Here is a 22655-nt window from a genome sequence, read left to right on the forward strand (position 1 = left end):
CGTTTGCGTTGTTCCATTTCCTCCAGGAATCATATTTTCATCGGCTTAATTTTTTCCGCCGCTGCCGCCCCCCCCCCCCCCATCGACCCCCTCGGCCCCCCGCGCCGCCCATTTTTGAGATCGCCTCAATTTGCGGAACGTTCCACCTCTTAGAGTGAAATTACATTCACTTTGTATTTTCTTTATTATGATTAAAAGTAATTAAATTACTCAGACGGTGAATCGGCCGGATCCTCCTCCGTGTTTCACCGCCGCGATGCCAAATTGTACCCTTAAATCACGGATTAGTACTCCAAAATGTGTGATCGCAGGATAGATGACCCCCCGGTTCACCAATAGAATGGACTCCCAGGTATAGTATGAATTAAATCGCAGCTTTAGGATCATGCAGATCAGCGGAGGTTACGTCATGTCTCTGCATTACGTAGAGACCTTAGAGGTCTAAATTAGACCAGTAGACAAGGACAAGGTACGAATTTAAGTTTAACGCCACATAAGTTTCGAATGTCTCCGTTTCCCTTTTTCGAAGCGCCTTCAAATAACGATTATACTCCGCAGCACGCCGGAGTTCGAATAGTGGTATCGCAGAAATTTGATTGTGTGAACGCGAATGGACCAATAAACAAGGTGCGAATTTAAGCATTATGATTTATGTTTCTTAGCCAAAATTTCACACAAAACATGCGCGCGACGAAGATTACTAAAATCGGCTATTTACTCAGATATTCAATGTTTCTTGACGCCTCCTTTAAGCCTCCTGCTCATGAAAGAACATAAAGTCTACGTGAGTCAAATCGCGCACTAAACTTTACCTAGCAGTCTCTGCGATATGAAAGTATGTCAGCCTCAATTTCGGTGCCTCGGCTCAGTTTTTGCACGTTGTCAGCACTTTGAACAACTCAAGACGGGGAGGAAACATTGCTCCGTTGTAGGTAAACCGAAACTCGATTTTCCCGATTTTGCACGGCATTTGGCAACGCAGCACCTGTCAACAGCGTTTTAAGTAGTTGGCATCCTTTTATTCTCCTGTTTCCCCACACTTACTTTCACTTAGTTCTTTTCCTTCTTTCTATATTTTTAATTCAATTCTTTTGAAAACAAATTAGCTACGCCTTTATTAGATAATGTTTCAGTTAAGAGTAAACTTAATAAACAGACTGAAATCGCTAACCTTGCTCGATCTTAGTCAGACCGACTCCAAGAGATTAAGAAAAGCGCACGTTTTTAACTATAAATTGGTCGCAATCTCTTATTATTATAATGTTTTTATTGTGTATTGAATATCAACAGTCCATTAGACTAAAATCAACTCAACTAAGAATGGCTTTATTCGCCTTTAAGAACGTTTAGAATTAATAAGCCACTTTTTGTATGCATGGAAGTTTCGTTTTCAGAGAGAGGAAATTATCAAGAATTGTAAGCATGCTGAAAGTAGAGTTACCAAAATTTATATGGGAAATTATATTAAATTTAAAGAAACGATTTTACCAGAGAGGACACCAAAACTGATAATATTGGAAACAATAGTCTAAGTACCAAGACGGGGAACAAGCCAAAAATGACGCAGGAAATAGAACTGGAAATGATATTACAAAAATCGGCGCTACAAAGACGATACCAGAAATGGTGTTCAAAAGCTCAAAAGTAAGCAACAATTAGGAAAAAAGAGACGACGGAAACACATTGGGAGCAATACTCCGTGACATGACATTACAGGAAATCGCACCAACGTGACTGATACCGGAAATATCAGTTCAAGAAATGATGAGCTTTTGGATTTCCGACATCGTGTTTTTGGTGCGACTTTTGGTAATATCATGTATTGTTCCATTTCCTGCATAGGATCATTTCCGGCTTGCACCCCGTCTTGGTGCCCTGACGACTACTCTGCCTTCCTAAGGAAAAACGCCGTATGAAACTTCAGGCGTTGCCAAATATCCTTTGGTAGAACACGAATTCCCTGGTAATCGTATGAATGTTTTTCTTCCAATTTTTCAGAGAATTTCGTTTGTATTTTGATCTAAAGTTCCTGAAAATTTCGAGGAAAAATATTCATAATTTTCCTCAAAAATGAAAATTTCATCAAAGGAAATTTGAATGTAGCACATACGAAAATGATGGTCAACTAGAAAGTGAATCGACAGGCTTTCTAGTTACACGATCAATATACGCTTCAATATTTCAAAGCCATGAAGCTTTTTCGTCAATATTTAGTGGCTCACTAAATATTTAAGGAAGACTAGAGTGCCCTTCATGTATTATCGAGTACATGAATCGTGTGATCAGGGCGCATGACGTTCCTCTAGTCCAAGTCGACCTCATGCGGCAGGAGATGGACGTCCCGTCACCTCCCGTCAACTATAGTCACGTCCGGCGGTCACCTCCAGTCACCTCCAGTCACCTCCAGTCACCTCCAGTCACCTCCAGTCACCTCCAGTCGCCTCCAGTCACCTCCAGTCACCTCCAGTCACCTCCCGTCACCTCCAGTCACCTCCCGTCACTTCCAGTCACCTCCAGTCACTTCCAGTCACCTCCCGTCACTTCCAGTCACCTCCCGTCACTTCCAGTCACCTCCAGTCACCTCCAGTCACCTCCAGTCACCTCCAGTCACCTCCAGTCACCTCCAGTCACCTCCAGTCACCTCCAGTTGCCTCCAGTTGCCTCCAGTCGCCTCCAGTCGCCTCCAGTCGCCTCCAGTCACCTCCAGTCACCCCCAGTCACCCCCAGTCACCCCCAGTCACCTCCAGTCACCTCCAGTCACCTCCAGTCATCTCCAGTCACCTCCAGTCATCTCCAGTCACCTCCAGTCACCTCCAGTCACCTCGCGTGAGCCCGTGCAGAGGGAAGCGAGACAAAGGCATGGTCTCGGAAATCCTTCGCAGGCGGTCACTTCGCGGACGTTCATCTCCTGGCGCACAAGGTCGACTTCCACTGGGGTCGATAAAGGCACCGGACATAGAAATTAGAATGCTAATGCAGGAAAAGGTGTATTTGAAATGAAAATAACGGAAGCAATGGTCGAGTGGGCAGTACGTCCTTGAGCATGACAAAAGTGGAAGTACCAGATCAGTTTTGTAAATGATGTGAAAGAAATGATAGTGCAAAAATAATGATAAAAGATAAAATGAAGCTGCAAATGATGATACAGGGACAGTACGCGGAATGATAGCACAAAAAATGATATTGCCATTGATGACAGTGCAGGAGATGGTAATATCTGGAAAGAATGTATTGGCAATGGACGTATTTCTGCCAAATGGAACTATGTGCATTGAGATATGAGCCCTGAGACCCATAAGGATATTTACATAATAGGGCTCACATCATAATGCAAATAGTTCCGTTTTGCAGAAATAAGTCCAAATGATAGTCGTGTAGATAGAAGGTGGGTCAGAGGACGTGACGGAAAGAAAGAAACCGGAAATGACAGTATCAGAGGTGGCACCGTAAACGACTAAACCGGAAATCATCCTTAAGTTAGCGCCGAAAATGTGAGGAGAAACAGCAGTGGAACAAGTGCCGGAAATGTCAGTACCCAATAGTAGACAGTGCCAAAAATAATGGTCTAAAAGACGACGAAATGGCATGCGTGACGGAAATAGAGACACCGGAAATGCCAAAACTGGTACCGGAAACGTCCTCATAGAAAGCATCGTACAGGGAATACTAACGGTAAGTCTGCACACGTGACGTAGGCGAAGGGACCGGAAATAACAATGCCAGATGCGCAACAACTTGACTGGTAAAAGCAACCACGAGTACCGGAAATACGAGTCACCTCACATGAAATAGGAACGTAAAGGATGGTGGAGCTGGCAACGAGCCGGGGAATAAACAAGATGACGCCACCTCAAGTGGACGGTTGTCCCGGGACGGGTATCCCTTATCAAAGCAGGATCTTGGGGCAGCATCGCCGGACGAAGAGGGACATTTAATTTGATGCAATCGATTTCCGTCTGATAAATGACGAGCGTCCGGTAAAATATGATCGTCTATTGGCGCGGCCGGGGCGACCGAAGGATCATCCCTGCCGCCTGGGTCCGGTCCACCTGCATCGCAGCTCGGAGCGTATGAAAGAGTCTTGCAAGGGTCGAAGATTACGGCCACTGCAAATAGGGGTGGAGGGCCAACGGAAACGATTCTTTCCTTTCGTTGCCGAGTTATTATGGGCCTGTAAATGCTCGCGCATGGAAATTTATTATTATCCGATAAGGAATCCAGCTATTGCCACACGCATCGCCGTTGCCACATCCTGCGGCGAATATTGTGGTGTTTACGTGGCGTGCCTCAAGCAACATACCTGGGGCCTGTTCTTACCCTACCCGCGAGCAAATTAACATGGGCCTAAATCCATCGTAGCTCTACATAATCGCCGAGGACAACCTAATGGAGAATTTGCAGGTGTCTGAAATTAGGTGAATTTCGTGTTTAAGTGGAAACTACTGAGTGAACTGAACACGAAGATACCCTTGGTTCATGAATCGAACAATTATTGGAGAAGATGACAAAATGATCCAATCTGCTAAAATACGTGTGTTTAAATGGGCAATGCCGCCAGATGCGCAGTGGGTGCATTTTCTCACTTTTAAATCTATGTTTATACTATTTCCCATTTCAGAAGAAAATTATAAAAAATACTGTAAAATCAGCTCTTTGAGCGCATTTTTCGATGAAATAATCAAAAATTGGAGTGCAAATTCTCCATTCGTCTATTTTGGACCCTCCGCATGAATTCTTGGGGTCTCTTGGAGGATCTTTGACAAATTTACCAAGAGCGGGGGATTTGATTGGTTACATTTTCCTCTCGGATATTACCAGTTTTACTGTATTAAGTTTTTGAACTTTAGTAAGTTGTGGAATAAATAATATAGATATATATCTGAAAACTCCATTTCCGCACTCATAGAGGGCTCATTATTGAAATTGATAGACGGGGCGAAAGACAAAAAAATACAAATGGAAAATGGAGCGATCTCTTTGGTTAAGGCGGGTGATTATTAAGGGCTAAGAAGGAAAATGATGACTAACCATGGGTCTCTTTTTCTGACAGAGAGAATTTAGATTTACATGAAAAAATATTCCTGTCCCTCGTTACGCAACCGTGAAACAATCTTGTGTCCGTGACACAATCGTGTGTCCGTGACAAAATCGTGTGTCACGGTTGCTATGAAGCTGTGACGAGGAAAAACGCCGTTTAAGTCTCGAATTCAAAACGCCTTCAAATAAAGATGATACTCCGCAACGCACCGGAGCTCGAATAGTGGTATCCCGGAAACTGGCTTGTTTGAAATAGAAAACGCGAATGGACCAGGAGACAAGTTATGAATTTAAGCATTCTGATACATCTTTCATAACCGAAATTTTACGCAGAAGATGATTTGCGCAACGAAATTGCTGAGACTCACGCCTAACTGTTATTAAAGATATCTGGACGCGTAAATTTAAACCATTCGCGTATTTAAAAAACCGAAAGTCTACGTGAATCTAACGCGCTCTGAATGTCACCGTTGCAGTCTTTGGAATATGAAAATATGGAAACCTCGATTTCCGTGCTTTGGCTCAGTTGTTGCATGTTGTTGACGCTTTGAACAACATAAGACGGGTAGGAATTATTAGATCTAAAAGCTCAATTGGACGTATTTCTACTAAACGGAACTATGTGCATTAAGACATGAGCCCTGAGACCCATAGGAATGTATGCATAGCAGGGCTCACGTCATAATGCACATAGTTCCATTTGACAGAAATACGTCCAATTAAAACTTATAAAATGCTGAATTACCCGCCAAATCAGTTAATTTTACATCCTTGCATTGCTAAAGTAACTGCTATAGCGAGTAATTTTGCATCATATAGGTTCTCGCATATTTTTTTTGACATCCAGAATGTTATACTCGTATCAACTTCACTTTTTTTCGGTGAAAGCCACAACCTAACTTTCAAATGGTCTACGAGAAAATTACCTCGAGAAGCTTACCTCATGGCCAATTTTGCATCCGAACAAAGAGGTGAATCTGCTTTGACATGAGCCCCGAGAATCATGAAGTTAAAATTACTGTCTGGGCTCACCTAGAAGTGGATTTGCAGTTCTACACCAGCGGAACAACGATATGATATTAAGTACCAAAAACGACAGAGCTAACAGCCACGACGACGTCGCCCAATGAAAAAAGTCGCCACCCCTTCGGCGTAAGGACGTATCATAATTCCCACCTAAGCCCTGTTTTACATATAAATCCAAGCTTTCTAGGGTTCATACGGAAATCAGTGGGAATGATCGGACATGATGTGGAAAATTCCAAAACTAATTTCTACGTCAATATGAAACGGAGATGTTTTAGCGTGACTCCATTTTTCTTGGTAAAATTTCTTACTATAAACACATCTTAAAATTTCCAATGTGAAGAAATAAACTTCAAAATTTGCAGGTCTACAAAAAATTTAATGTCCGACTCTTCCCAAAGGTTCGTTCCATGGTGCGGCGTGCGGCGGGGGAAGGAAATAGAACTAAGGAATCGGAATAAGTAGCTTACCTTGAGCAATGAAAACGGATGTCAGGATAAAATGGAGCGGAAACAGAAAGAGCATAAGTCCGTCTTTGAGGTAGCGAGAGTGGCTGCTTTTCGCTACCATGCTCGGCGAAGCGTTGCCAAATCTGCGATCTTCTCCGTTAGATTAACGGAAGACTAGGCAACATTGCCAGACTGAGCTCGGCGACCATCCGGCACCTTCTGGCCGGGTACTTCGTCTTTTTGCGCCGCCAACGCTCTCTGGTGGCTGGCACGGCGAGTCACTCATCAGGAAACGTCACATCCATATTGCCCTGAAATCAGGATCGGTGCGTTACTGTTGGAATAGTGAAGAGAGTCATATATGCAAAACGGAAACATTGAAAAAATGAGCTCAGAAGTGTCTGAGCGGAAATTTTTATTGAAAAAAACCTCTATTCTTTGTCAAATTACCACCAATCATCCGAAAACTCTCAGAAATCGTTAGGATCGTATAAAATTCACGCATTTTATTTCAACTTCATAAAATGGATATTTTTCATTTTCATGTTCGGCAAAACAGCCGTAAGTGCTATCTTCTGCATGCTTTTGTGGTTGCATTTTGGAAACACAAAAAACCAATTCTTAGTTAGATATTGGCAAAAAAGGCCGCCATCAAATAAAAGTACTACTCTCTTTGGTTTCTAGCGGTTGTTTTGTCTGATACAAAAATAATTGTTGCGCAATTACGGCTTCATATAGATGTCATACTTCATTTTTTCTTTTGAAAACTGGTCAACTCTCCTTCGGCCGTGGGTTAAGTTGATTTTTTTAAAATTTTCTTCGATTTTTTTCCCTACCAGCAGAATATTCCGCATAAATTTTAAACTATAACATTGACTTGATTCTCTCCGAAAAAATGTAATACGAGCAGTGATTTTGAAACATCGTAATGAAGATAAGTGGTTTCGCACTTTAGCCATCGGACACGTCTTATTTTCATACAAATAAGACGAATTGTGTTGTTTCAACGGCGATTTCATCCTGAAAGAGGTCACACAAATGAAGAAAACTCGATTTCGAAAAGAGTTCGTCACCTTTCGGCCAAAGTATCACAAGCGCCATGTGACGTTTCAAAATTTCCGCCGCCATTTTATTTTCTATAGAGAAATTGATCAAGGAAGCTTAGAAATATATAATAGTGGTGGAAATTTTGAGACATCGCATGACACTTGTGATACTTTGAGCGGAAGGTGACGAGTTACGGCTCTCTTTACTATTCTGCCATACTGAGGAAAAACGCTGTATGCACCCTCTGGCGTTGCCAGAAGGTTCCTTTGATAAAACTCGAATTTTCTGGTAAATTTATGTATATTTACCTTCCGATTTTTCAGATTATTTTGTACGAAATTTCACCTAAAATTCCTGAAAATTTCAAGGGAAAATATTCATAAATTTCCTCAAAAATGAACATTTCATAGAAAGAAATGTGGCAACTCTCGACAGTTCTTACGGCGTTCTTCCTTAGCACGGCAGTATAACGGCAACTTTTGGGCAGGTACTCGGTGTTTTTGCACCGCCAACGCTCTCTGGCGGTCGAGATGGCGAGTGACCCATGAGGACACGTCACATCCATTATTGCCCTGGAATGAGGATCGGTGCATTAATGCTGGAAAAGTTCTCGAGCGGCCACCCCGCGCGCCCCTCCCGCGGCGCCGCGCGCCCTCCTCTCTTTGGTCCGTGAGAGGATTTCTGAATGCAGATCCAGATCGGGGGGGGGGGGGGGGGGCGAGGGCCCGCACCGAGGGTTCGGCTCCGGGTTTTCTGCCTCGGATATTTTCCATTGAGATGATTCGAGAGACACTCTCATAAAAACAACGGAGCGCCATGTGCGTCCACTAGCTTTTGGATTCCTCCACAGACGGAGCATCTATTTCCTCCCATAGCTGAAAGTATTTATCGAAAGAAACTATATCTATTGTGACTTGAGCCCTGGCATGCATGTGTCGCAGGCAGTCAGCAATCGCCGGCAATTTGCAAGCTCCGTACTTGTCAATTCGTCAAATTGCAATTGCAATAACATCGATATAGTAAAGGTTTCTTTGGCGAAGATTTGCAAGGCACGACCTCGGCTTGGAACGCCTTCAAATCCAGCGATACTCTCCGCTTTGCCAAGAAGTTAGTTTAGTTGCTTAACCGAACCAAACCCAACGCAGATTAGTGATTACATTTCACGAACTCGCGAGTGTGCTAGCTGGTACCATGCATTCAAGAACAAAGGGATAGCGTATTATTGAATTCAAAGCATAATTATCACTACTTTCTATTTCGTTTTTTCACTTTACAATTTTTTAATTTGTTGATTCAACACGAATAAATTGCAATTTGCCGGCGACTGCTAATTGCCTGCAACTTTTTTTTTCTTCACTTGTGTGATCTCTTTCAGATTAAATCGCCGTTGAAACAACACAATTCGTCTTGTTTCGGAACGAGTCTGAATGAGAAACGTACATTCCAAGGTTGCAAAATCAACTTAAACAATTTAATTTTTTACAAGATTGTACCATTGCAATTTTTGTGATTTATTCATGAAATCAGGAGGAAAATCAGTGAAATTTTCAGTCAAAGGTGCCCAAGATGTCTCTGGTAAAAATGGGCTTTACGAGGAAAAAGTTGACCACTTTCAAAATAAAATTACGTTCTTTTGCGTGGGAAAGGACGATATGGGGTTTTTTCTTAGTTCGGGAGCATAGAAGACGACAATTCACCGGAAAAATAAAATTCTGAGCTCGGCTCCAGCACGAAAAGTAAGACGCCCTAATCTGAGAGACTTAGGGGGAACAAAGAGCATTGCAGTAGAGAGAGGCACGAGGGCTAAACGTAAAAAATGCATTCAAGGCGCGTGCTAATGGAAGTTGGGTAGGGAACCGAGATTTAATTACCCCTTGCATTAACCAGGTTGTTCTATCATCAAAATGACTTGCACGTAGTTCTCAAGTTTAAACTACGATTTGACCCGGTATCCCTGGGCCCGCGTTTGAATTCTAATGCGCTTCCACATTTTAACTTTTCTCTCCTTTTCATTATTCACTCGTCCTCATTATTCAAGTAAGCACGTTCCCAAATAAAAATCCTCCAGCGAATCGATCAATATGAACTGCTTCATGGAGTTCACCACTCATTTTCAGTTACCAACGTTCGTGATTCTCCGGCCGGATTTAAACTCAAACAAGCTCGCAACGACTCTATTTACATGAGGATTTCACAAAAAAACCCTTTATCTGCCCGGGGCCATGCCTCCACTGTTCCGGGTTTCGACGCTTGGTACTCCGTCCAACCGAATCCAGCAAATTACTTGGCTTCACATCGCCTCTGTCACGCTGATAGAGCTCTAGACACAGCAGGAACCAACACGGAGAAAAAAACTCCCAGCGTGGGACCAGAAGTTTAGGTCATATGGATATCTGAAGTTTTCGGATTGAGCATCTGAACACTTTAGGTTCAGCTGCTGAGGTTTGGATCACACATCTGAAACTTCAGTTCTTACATCTGAAGTACTACGATTTTCACATCCAAAAAACTTCGGTTCTCACATCTGAAGTACCTCAGATGTGAGAACTGAAGTTTCAGATGTGTGATCCGAACCTCAGCAGCTGAGACCTAAAGTGTTCAGATGCTCATTCCGAAAACTTCAGAGATCCATATAACCTAAACTTCGGGTCCCACGCGCGAGGTTTTTTTCTCCGTGAAATATCTACAAAATATGCATTTTTAACAAGTTTAATGAAATCCATCATAATGGGCCTTGAGGTGGTGGTAGTTGAGGGGTTGTGGGAATGTAGTGACTATGCCAGGACTTGAGGATTTTGTTCTGCATTATCTGGACTACAGTTTGCACTTAGGAATCATAATATCCGGCTCATGCATAAGGAAACCTATGTATAGGGTACAAGTAAGAGGCACGTACATGGTTTCTACAATGAGCCAAAAATATTAGTTTCACATTGCAAAATGTATTCATTTGCGCAAGATCACACAAGATTGCAGACATCGTTTCTTAGAGAGCATTTCAATGTTATAAAAAGATAAATCATACATTTTTCTCGAGAATATTATGAGATCTGAAAATGTATCATTTTGACCCCAAATCGGTTTTGTCCTGTACCTGTGCTCTAACGCATGAGTCCGTTGCGCTGGCAATAGAGTTTTGCTTTGATGGCTCCAGTTCATAAATTAGCGAAAATGTAAGATCTGTCGATGTGCTAAATTGCTATGTACCGTAGTAACGGATATATTGCCCTTCAGAAATCCTGGCGCATGACGTCATTCACCGTGGTGGTGCATATCCTGGTTACTGGTTATCATGGTATCACTCGAGGTTTCATCCGTGTTTCCCTCACAAAAGAATATATCGATATTTCATTATTGCCAAACTTCCCCTCACCAATTGAATTTCCCCCGGCGAATCTTGGGCATTTTCAACTGAAAATTTCACTGATTTTTCTTCTGATCTCGTGCAAAAATCAGACAAAATCTGGACGAAATTTGCATTGGTGCATTCTTGTAAAAAACTGGATTTTTCGAGTCAATTTTGCAACCTTGGAATAGAATTACGATTCTTCGTCCAAGAAACGACTTTGTGTGTAACAAACTGACCCCTTCAGACGAAACTTTTCAATTAAATTCAATTTCTTACTGAAAATTTTACTGATTTTTCTTCTGATCTCATGCAAAAATCAGACAAAATCTGGACAAAAATTGCACATTTATATTCCTTTGAATAATTGCATTTTCCGAGTCAATTTTACAACTTTGGAATGGAGGTACGTTCCGAGATTTGACGTTGTGTGCGACAAACTGACCCCATCAGAAAAAACTCTTGCATGAAAATTTCACGAAGCAAAGAAATTCAGACGATATTACAGCGAGAGACACCGTACACAATCTTAGGAACGCCCAACGGTGGTTAGGACGTTTCGAATTTCCTCCTTCCAATTAAAAATTAACCACTTTTGAGTCGAGCACCTTTTCAAAAGCTGGTAACTCCACCGACTCCGGGGCTCAGGGCAGATGGCTCAGACGCGATGTTGCGAACGACACAGCCCCGCAAATCGGAGCCCAACTCGTGTCACAGAGGAAATGGAAGTCACTTAGTCTCGAAAACGCCCCCCCCCCTCCTTGCCCCCGATGGCCCCCGGATGCCCCCGCTAACCCCGGGCTCGGAAGATAAATAAGCGCGATGAAAAAAATATTCCACACACGTCTCCGTATGTTAGCATTCAGATGAATATTAGTTTTTTTCCCTATTCAACCCAAATCATGCATTAAGGTTTAAATGAGATGTTGCAGGAATGCTTGCCCCGGTGGCACGCACCGCCCCCTCCCTCCTCCCGCGTGAACGGTTCACGGAATACTTCGCCATCATTCATTCATTCCCATTCATTCCTCCTTTCGATTCGTTCCATTCATCGCGTTTTTCAGCACCGCCGTGCCCCGTTGCCGACTCTAGATGCTTTTCTAATCACTTCCTGTAAGTAAAAAAAAAGAAGATTAAGGTGGATCGAGGGTGAAAAGTTCCGTGTATCCACACCAATTTGACATATTTTTGGTTTAATGCTTAAAATGCGCATCTCAAATACAACTTTAAAAAATCTCCGGTTATGTGTTATTCTCGTGAAGGAAAACCGATTAATTTGTTTTTTTTCAAGTTCCTTTTTCCCTATTTTAGGCGTATTTTTTTAAAAAAAATTTGAATGAGTGAAAAAAGTTAACATAAAATTTGTGTACACAGAAACTGTAGGCTGGTTATTTTTTTTTTTTTTTTTTTTTTTTTTTTTAGAAAAAAATAAATAAATGAAAAAGATGAAGGTGAATCGAGGGTAAAAAGTTCCGTGTATCGATACCAAGTCGACATATTTATTGCTAAATGCACAAAATGCGCATCTCAAATGCAACGTTTAAAAATCTCCCACTATGTTTTATTTCCTTCAAGTTAAACAAATCTAGATGTTTTCCTGCACATTCCTGCCTTACAATTTTGTGTGTATGTATGTGTGTAGTTTTTTTCAAAAAACCAGCGAGGAAAGTTCACAACAAATTTGAATGGAAACTGTGGGTTGGTTTTCCTAAAAATAAATAAATAAATAAATAAAATTCAATACATGTGGAATAACATCGCATTTTGAGATACGCATTTCTTTCTTTTCACTACCGATATGACCAATTAGACTACGTTTCGATATGAGAAACTATTATTTCAGGCTCATCCATAAAAACACATACCTGCACGGGGAGTCTAATGGAACGTGCGTTGTTTCTAAAATGAGCCAAACATGTTCCTAATGTTGTCCAATTATGAGCTTCACTCGGATTACATTCAAAAACTCGGATGGACAGAAGGTGGATCTATGCCTGTAGACGTAGAGTGAGTGATTAAACCTACAAGGCTTTTTTATACGCGTAGTCCTAAATCAAGTCAAATTGACCCGTATTTTAATACATTGATTTTGATAGTTTTGAGGTATTATATGTCATTTCTATGTTCACTTTTTTTGAGCATTGTATATGCCTGTTTTCGCAGCAACCTAGCAATTTCTTAACCCTAATCTCTCTTCTGCCATGTGTAGATCCCTCAGAAGAGATAGTCGGATCAATTTTACCCAAATTGGGATTTCTTATCAGGGAAGTTGACAAAATTAGGTATTTCCTGCGAAAACCCAACTCTCGCCAATTTTATACGTGGCTCTTTGGGGTGCTTCAGAGTCCACGATTTTTTTCTTTTTTTACAAAATGATTATTGATATAAACACATTATAGTATATTTGTGTAAACTTAATATTGACTGTTCTCAATTTCAAATATGAAACACTCCTCAGCGCACGTTAACGACGGCGCAGAGGCACAACTATTCGTGCTTGAAGGTTGGCCGCGCTGCATCTGAAAAAGTGAAGGCGCGATGGCGCGATGCTCGGATCTTAGCTCCCGAGGAGATGTTCCAATTCGGGAGAAAAATTAAAGGCTAAGGCCCGATTACGTTCCCTCTATTATCGGCTGTGTTTCTCAAATAGCCCTTGAAGCATCATTATAAATATAGACCTCGCTACACAAATCAAATTCCGATTATTGACCATTCGATGACTGCTGGCCACCATTCTTTCATGGACTATTCCTCTATTCGTAATGTTGCTTCAAGAGCTAAGTAAGCAACACAGCCGGAGATAGGAGAGACATAATAGGGTCTTAATTTGTAACTGTTCTCCCGAATCTGAACGGCACTTTATTTGCAGCATTGAGCGGAGCAATGCGAGATCACGCCTCGCGCCGTAACGCCTTCAATTTTTCAGATGCAACACGGACATCCATCAGCCACGAATAGTTGTATCTCTGCGCCGTCGTCAACGCGCGTCCTTTTCCGTGTTATGTGTGTCCGTGTGTTGTGTCTCAAGGCCTCGATAGACGCTCAAGTTCCGGAGCCAATTCCCATACAAGTGTCGGGAATCATCAGTCTTAAACTCGTTACTTCGTATTATTTCTAAATTAAAGCTTGGCAAAAATGTCCCGTGTGGCAAGGAATGATGAATGCTAGCACTCCATTTTCATCAATCATTATTGCCTTCAACTTTCAGGAATGAGGAGTGTATTAGATTGACTAAATCAAACAATTTTTTTTAAAATGTATGTACTTTCTTTGTTCAATTAGGTTCCTCTTGGATGTGAGCTGAACTAACGTCAGCCTAATGAGACCTTTTTTTTTCGCAGAGTAGCCACTGTAAAGTCAGTATCTTCGGTAAACATCAGACGGATTAGTACTGTTTTACAAGACTAAGTCAGTCTCATTAGTCTGAACGTCAAAATTTTACGGGCTTATGAGTGATTAAAAAATAAATAAAATAACAAGTTTCAATGAAGATCTTTTTTATTGCGATGAATAATTATCAAGTCACCTTTTTGTCACTACTGATTCCTAAAAACAGAAGTATTTTGCCATCATTGAGAAAAATGTGTGTAAGCCCCTGAGGCTCCTAGTGCACATACAATCGAACGGAGGACAAAATTCCCGATTTCCCCGCCAAAATCGACAATTCTGCCACTGTTTCGGCTCATAAATTTCGAAAATGAGCACTTTTCGAGCGACAGTCAGGTGATTCCAAGCCCGATCGTAGCGCGCTGTTGCCGCGACGCAGGACAAAAAACCCGATTCGCGTTATATCTGCGCAAACTTTTATCGGTTGTTCCAATAATACGGCAACTGAGGCTGCCACCGTAGAGTTCCGTAGTTTATGTGCCTATCGGAAACGTAGCGGTCCGATTCAAAGGGCAAAACCTCGGCCCCAAACGAGTTTCTCCGAATATAAATTGGATGACATTCATCAACAGTCTATCTACCTCGGATTCCCTGCCAATCCGTCTGATACAACAGTTCTCCGAGGGTCCTGCTTTTAGACGAGCATGAGATGTTTCCCGAATAAAAGCGACGAATGTATTGTTAAAGATCTCTTCAGAGAGGGAAGATAAGTAGTAAAGAATACAGGGAACAGGGTGCATCGGGATTAAAAGCAAAGATTTCTGGAGTCAGTTTCAACGGCATTGCTTGTAGAACGGTCCTACTCCTGTTGCTCCTTGTTGTCAGTGGACTTTTTTATGCTGATATTTACAGCTATGGAAAAAAATGACGCACACATTTAAAAGCCCGAAATTATAAACACGAGAGAATACAAATGAAAAAATAGAATTGATAACTATTAAAACAATAAAAAAGGCAGCACGTTTTGGTCGTCACGGGCACATTTTCAGCTGCAAAATAATAAATATTATCACAAAATATAATGCTAGTATGAAACAACTGGTTTAGGCCATCACTCTATTGTTCATAATTTTTAAAAAAAACTGCACGACTTGAGAGAGTTGCGTTCAGTTTTCAGCAAAGGAACCATATTTTTGAATACTATGGTCTCTTTGAGCTGTTACTTTCTCTTCGTGCTTTTAATAATCTGTAATCTTTTCGGTCTTCGGCTCGAGTCACACGATCGAACTATAAGTTATGAATCTAGGGAGGTAACTGCGCAGTAGGTTTTCGCGCACCAATCAGAGTTGAGCTTGCTATCAAGTTACTGCGACCCGCAGTAATTTGAGGGCCTAGAGGTCTCTGATTGGTATTCACAGAACCTGTCGGAACTCTGACCTTGCTGACCTCGCCAGAGTGATAGCGCATAATCAGTTTGACGTGTGGCTCACGCTTTTGATATGATAATCTCAAAATCAAACCAAAGCAATTACGTAGGAGCGCAGAATAGCGGAGCGTACGTAACCTTTTTGAAGCTTTATGTGAAGCTCAACTAGAGTCGACAAAAAGTAAGGCGCAGGACCGGTGGGCAGCATTTTGCAGTTAAAAACTCTAATTTCTAGTTTGTCCGGAGAAGCACCTACCTGCATATGAAAACTAATCAATTCTTAGTGTTCCTGGGAATCTAAGGTGTTAATTGTAAGGTATGTATCGCATGAATGTCAGCCTCAGCTTGTAAGAATAAGTTTATTCCTTAGAAAGTAGTTAACAGACATTAGGATGGATAAGTTAATTAAGATAGGAAATTTTGAAATTTTTGTGAAATTCTCTATTTTCATGAATAAACTTTCTTTGAACCCCCCCCCCCCCAAAAAAAAAAACAAAAAAAAAAAAACTAATGCCACACATGATACTTCTAAAATGAGCTAGACACTGTGGCTCTTAATTGCAAAATCTAGTCCAATTATCCGACAACGGATCGAACAAGCGTCCTGTGGATCTCGAGGTTATTGAAATGCCACGCTCTCATTTTTATTCTAAACTATATGGCCCCATTCCTTACAAGAATGCCACATTGGTATACCAACAAGGAAATGGGGCTGAGCGGAAGAGTTTTGTATAAGTAAGATTGTAACTTGACAACCCTCTCATGCGTGGGGGTGAGGGCTAAATGTGGGCCTAACTTGACTCTTGCGAGTTTTCACTCAACTCCCAAGAGTCATATTCTCTCGACCGAGGAACTTTTTTTTGAGTTCCCATTCGTCGATAAGCAGGTAACCAACTGATGCTCAAGTTTGGAACCACCACTATCGTTTCTAACGGTTTTTTCCAGAGCACACTGATGTTCCTACTAATGGCACAACGGAAAGGAAGGTTGTTTTATAATTTTATTTTGATCTGTAAGACTTAAATGGTTTTGTGTACGCAGAGTTGCAAGGTGAGTCTTGCTGACCCGTGCTTGAATACATCAATTTTGAAGGTTTTTTTAAGTATTATCTATGGTATTTCTATGTTTTGAACGTAAGAAATACATGTTTTTTAAATTTTCTTTTTTTCATAATATCTTGGTGCTTTCTCGTCCATCATTTGTTTAACTCCCTCAGAAGACATAGATGACCCGGCTTAATATTTTCAGGGGTAGTTGTCAAACAACAATTCCCTGCACGACAAAACTCTCGCAAAAATACCATTTTCAATCGCACGCTCTTTATAGGACGCTTGAGAGACCTTCACATTTTTGTTTACTTTTTTTCCAATATGACACATAGCACATTTTAAGACAACTTAACCTTCACTTTTCTCAGATTTCAAAAATAAAAGACAATTCGCTATGATGACAGCGCACAGATACAACTATTCATGCTTGATGAATGTCCACGTTGCATAAGCAAAATTGAAGGTGTGATGGCGTGAGGTGTGAACTCGCAATACTCCACTCTATGCTATTAGTGAGGTTTTGCTTCGATTTTGGAAAAGTTAAAAAACTAGGGACTAGGCTATAGATTACGTCTTTCCTATTTTTGGCTGCGTTGCTCAGATAGTCTTTGAAGCACCACTACAAATACTAAGACAAATGGAAAAAAAACCTATTATGGAAATGGAGCATGGGAAAGGACACGCGTTAATGACGGCGTAGAGATACAACTATTCGTGCTTGATGGATGCCTGTGTTGCGTCTGCAAAATTGAAGGCGCGATGGCGCGATGGCGCGAGGCGCTAACTTGGCTTCGCTCTATGCCAACGTTTGGAATGTATTTGTAGAGTTCAGATGTTCTGGCCCCATATGATTCCTTCTGAAGAGATCGTCGAGTCAGTTGGAATTGGTTTCCGAACTTCTCGTTGAGTGAAATGTTTCCTACGTAAAATCTTGTAGAGAAAAAAATGTGACGTTTTTATTTAGTTTAAACCCTGTCCGGTGGCTCATTTTAAATAAACATTTTTCAGAGATCCCGTTTAGTGAATTGTAAACTCAAACTGACATTACTTAAGTTTATTCTGATATTTTTGTCTCAATAGTTTCGTAGAACACTCTTTCATGCATCAGTATCGTGACTGAGTTTTGACTCCTGTGCCGCGCTAGGGGAGAACGCTCTATGAACACTTGAGATTTGCCTAATTTCCTCGAAGAAAACGCTTACTTTTGAGGAAAGTTATGGATCTTTTTCCTTGAAATTTCCAGAAATTACAAGCACTACTGTCTGAAAGTTTTGAAGAAAAATATTCAAAATTTTAACGGTAAATTCGGTCTTTATCGAAGGATAGTTGGCAACGCCTGAAGGTTCATACGGCGTTTTTTCCTAACAAGGTACCTAGTCCTTGGCTGAGGTCCCTTTCTCTTTTCGCACAGTGGATCGAGTCAATGAGTGAGGTCGGACTTGAAATTGTTGACTAACAGTGCTATATTTGATGTTTAACTCGTCACATTTTAAATTTTACGGGGTGTTCCTGAAAGTGAATTTCACGAGGAAACCAATGGAACTATTTCCAAGACCACAAAGTTTTTTAATAAACGGAGTTATAAGCTTTTAAGGTTTCCAAATTTTGTCCGACTCCTTCCTCCATTGACTCGATCCACTGTGCGTTGATGGTCATTTACCAACCACGAACTGGAATCGCATAGTAAAATTACATATCGACGGTGCAAGTTGGCAATCGCATAACTCGTTTGCGGTGTCTGAAAATCTCCGCAACTATGTTATTTTTTTAAAGGAGAACAAATGGACATGATTCCTTGAAGTTTTTGCAGAATTTTCTTCGCACATAGAAGAAAAATCATGGAAGTTTTAAAGAATTACCGTTGAGTAGTTTTCCGTTTAAAAATAAAGTATGACAGGAAGTCTGCGACGTCGCAAACCGAGTTATGTGATTGCCGACTTTCACCGTCGATATATTTGAATAAACGGAAACTTTGGCGAAAGTTTGCGTTTGAAAAATGCCGCGGGGCTGGTGAGCCGGTGTCGCAAGAAGGATGCGATGTCTGCTGCACTCCGACTGGGTCCATGCTAACTCCATTTCTCCATCATTAAACACGGCTCTCCAGATCCAGACTCCGGCCCGGCCCAGCCCGGCTCCCGATGTAAATGCTTTCGCTCCGATTAATTTCATTTCCAGGATCCATCCGTTAATTTGTTTGAGCCCGTGACAAGACCTCATCAAGTATCGTCAACTCTGTAATCGCCTCCCAACAACCCCCTCCCGCCGTCGCATCCTCTTCTCTGTCTTTCCTCCCTGGGGGGCTCTCTCTCCGTTGTAATTTGGCCTCCAGGTTTTCTCGACAGCGTTGCCGCTTCGTTTGGACTCCGGGTCACGCCCCCTGGCTTCTTTGGAGTCCGACCCTTGAGAAGTTCAAATCCTCACCTTCCGGCCGAAGTATCACGAGCGCTGTGCCACGTTTAAAAATTCCAGCGGTCATTTTATTTTTTTTACAGAGAAATTTTTGGCTGAATCTGTTTGAAAATTTCACCGAATTTTATCGGCAGCACGAAGAAAGTTCAGTGAAATTTCCGGACAGCTTCGTTGAAACAGTTCGTTGTAAAAAATAAAATTGCGGCGAAAATTTTGAAACGTCGCATGGCGCTTACGATACTTTGGCCGGAAGGTGACGAAATGGGCTTGTTCCATAATTGAATCAGTGAGAATGAAAACCCACCAATTTGGAAACTTGAAAACGTCCAAATCAGTGGCGTTGCGTGCTTTGCAGTATCGGTTGATCTGCCATTTAAACCTATGGAAAAGGATCGATAAGCAAGGTGTTCGCAACAAACACATTAAAAATCGATTTACCCTAGCTTCAAATGAAGAAATATCGATCATCGATTATTCACGCCTCACCACTGGTCCAAATTCCACTAAATATATATGCCCCTTTTTCATCAGCGAAAACTCTTGGGAAACGCTGCTATATGCAATATCACTGGACATTTAAGTCTTTCTTTCGTCTTTAGGTCGCTTAGGCTTTATTTTCGACCCTCAAGCCTCTTTCTCCATGGACAATTGTATATTATTTCGTGGGTGATGATAGTTTAAGCATACCTAGAGAAAAATAAACCGACTCAAACGACTTAAGTCCCTTAAAGTTTTCGGTTCGGTTGCTCAAACTTTTACACATAACAATAGGTCCTTGGTTTGGATAATGAAAATCTTTGGTAGAAATAACAGGGCTCGTGGAATTTTTTCTTCATATCGGATACTTCGGTCACAGGGACCGAAGCTCGATTTCTGAGCCTAACAAAGCTTGATTGACTGAATTAAAAACCCTGATGAAACCCATGAAACAAAGTTCGGTAGTTTTTTCATAGGATTTTTTTCTGAATTTAAATATCTAGGAACATGAAAAAACAATGGTAGGGAGGACGGAAAACAATGCTAAAAATACAACACAAAAAATCCTGAGTCGTTTCGACTCAAAACTGAGTCATTTTCGAGTCGGAAGATATTAAAAAAACCTAGGTTTTTTTCGGATGTCGGCAACCAACATGTAGTTCTCAAGTTTTTTTTGGACATTTTTTTTAATTCTTGATATATTTTCCGACTGAAAATGACTCAGTTCTGAGTCAAAACGTCGCGGGTTTTTGTGTATTTTTAGCCTCGTTTTTAGTTTTTTCCTCCTTGTTTTTTTTCATGTTACCATTGTCTCGGGCTACTTCATAAAATTTGTATCTATAATATAAAGGAATAGACTCTGTAACTTTGCCTCCAAGACTGTTTCGTCAGGTTCATTTCATCAATTAAATTCCTCGAAATCCGGCAACCTTCTTCTTCAGAGGAGAGAAACGTTTCCCGCAATATTAATACATCGAAAGGACTCTTTCAAATGCGCAGTGAAAATTTACAATTTCACCAAGATGAATGTTGGGGCATTAATAAATAATTGAATCGGGTGTCTCGAGAGAGATAGCACTGCGTGCCCGGGATCCTGTGACAATACTCTGAGTATCACTTCTTAGGACCCAGAGTTCCTCCATCTCGCGAGAAAGTATAAGGATGCGCCATCAGCAAGGTATGCGCTTTTAAGTAGTTCTACCGTATTCTCATGGTATGTGTATGAACTCAATCAGTTTAAATAATTTGTCTCCTACAAACTCAAAGAAAAACCAAAAACACTAAGAAATGCTGCGAAACAATTCAAATCATACGTGAAAAACAAATACCACTTCCAAATATGTTTATAGCTCCCTAGAGTTGCCATATTCTGCAATTAAATGCAGAGATTAAAAACATGGGTTTAGATCCTGGCAACTATGTCTGGACACTTGGACAGACCTATTTGCTGGTGCCCATGAAAAAAAAAAACGCCGTAAATGCGATGAATTGGAACCTTCGAGAAACAGACTACACAAGTTTTTCTGGTTTCAGGACATACCGTCAACGATATTTTGTCCGTGCGCCCGTTTGGTCCGGTAGTTTACGTCCAAGCGTTAAGTAAGAAACAGTGACTTGATACAAGTGCTATATTTTAGCCCATTTTTCAAAATCCTGAGTCCCAAAATCCCACATTTCAAAATCCTGAGTTGACAAACGCTGACTCCGCCAGTTTAAATATTAGAGCCAAACGCAGAGCGGAGCGGCCGCGCGGCATGCTGCCAGGCCGCGCACCGGCGCCTACAAACCTAACAGGGATACTTCACGCATTGCGCAATGCGTGCAGTATCCCTGTTAGGTTTGTAGGCACCAATGAGCGTGTCGCGCTTGTCCCTCGCCCGCCAAGCCGCGGCGCTTCAAGCAACTATTTCGCAACAGAGGTGGTGCACAGTATCATAAGAAATTGAAGACTCTCCGACATATTAAGAATGACAGGCATTCTTTAAGAGTACGGAGCTTTCCTCGAAAAATAAATCAAGATACTATGGCACAAAAAGAGAGCGGTAGTCCAAAAACTCTCTAAGTTCTAGCATCCGTATTGAGGTTTAGCATAATTTGTGAATTTCTTCGGAGAAAAAGGGACTCGCTTTAGGCAGAAACATTCTTGAGTATACTGTCAAGATGATTTTATTTTGAATCGAGAATAAAATAGCTGAATGAAAGCGGGGTTCTGCTTGATTTAGTGACTTTTCGTCTTATATAAGCATCTTTTTCTTCTTGAACCAAACATCATTTTCTTTATCGATTCAAAAGGAAATCATCACGGCGGTGAATTTAAGTGTATTCCTGCTTGAATCAAGTCACTTTTTCCTCTAAGGAAGTTCAAAAATCCTGCTAAATGTTATTGCATACAGATACTAGGACTAAGTAAGTTTTCCGACTACCGCTCTGTTTTTGTCGTCGTCTCTCCATTTAATATGCAATCGATTTTCGTGCTTTTGAAATATTCCATCAATCATGATACGTTTGTGAGGTGCTTTCAATCTCGTACGATACTGTGCAACACCTCCGTGGCGAAATAGTTGCTCGAAACACCGCGGCACGCCGGCGCCGTCGCGAAGTTATCGTACCTACACATGAAAAATCTAAGAGCCTTTGGCTGAGGCAAATCAAATACTTTTTTCGGTACCAAGATAAGATTTTCTTGAGAGATAATTTAGTCCTGTTGCATCAAAGAGGTGTAGAGAGTTTTAGTTAATTTTCTCTCATGAAATTGATGCCCTCCCATTTTCACCAAAATTCTCAATTATATATGGATTGTATTTTGCAAAAAGGAACCACTAGCATTGCAATGATGCTAAGATTGTGCAACTTCATCTTTTGCAATAAAATTGCGGAAATCGTGAAAAACTATGAAATTTAGATGGTAATTTTTGTCTTTTAGCGAGTAAAATATAAATTATTAATGGATAATCGGGGGTTTCCTCCAAGATAAAAGAAGTTGCACAATCTTAGCAACATTGCAATGCTAGTGGTTCCTTTTTGCAAAATGCAATCCATATTTTTCTCCGTCGGACCGAACA

General features: G+C 41.2%; 1 protein-coding gene across 2 annotated transcripts in view; it reads right to left on the bottom strand.

Annotated features, from left to right (window-relative positions):
* The window catches only part of LOC109030940 (butyrophilin-like protein 2), a 122340-nt gene that overhangs the window by 75639 nt on the left and 24046 nt on the right, over positions 1 to 22655 (bottom strand). For both annotated transcript variants that reach the window (XM_019042183.2, XM_019042182.2), the window contains exon 2: positions 6534 to 6823. In XM_019042183.2, coding sequence (XP_018897728.2) covers positions 6534 to 6633 — 100 coding nt within the window. In that variant the 5' untranslated portion in view covers positions 6634 to 6823. The remainder of the gene's footprint in view (positions 1 to 6533; positions 6824 to 22655) is intronic.

The sequence above is a fragment of the Bemisia tabaci genome, chromosome 5, assembly GCF_918797505.1.
Source record: "Bemisia tabaci chromosome 5, PGI_BMITA_v3".
NCBI lineage: Eukaryota > Metazoa > Arthropoda > Insecta > Hemiptera > Aleyrodidae > Bemisia > Bemisia tabaci.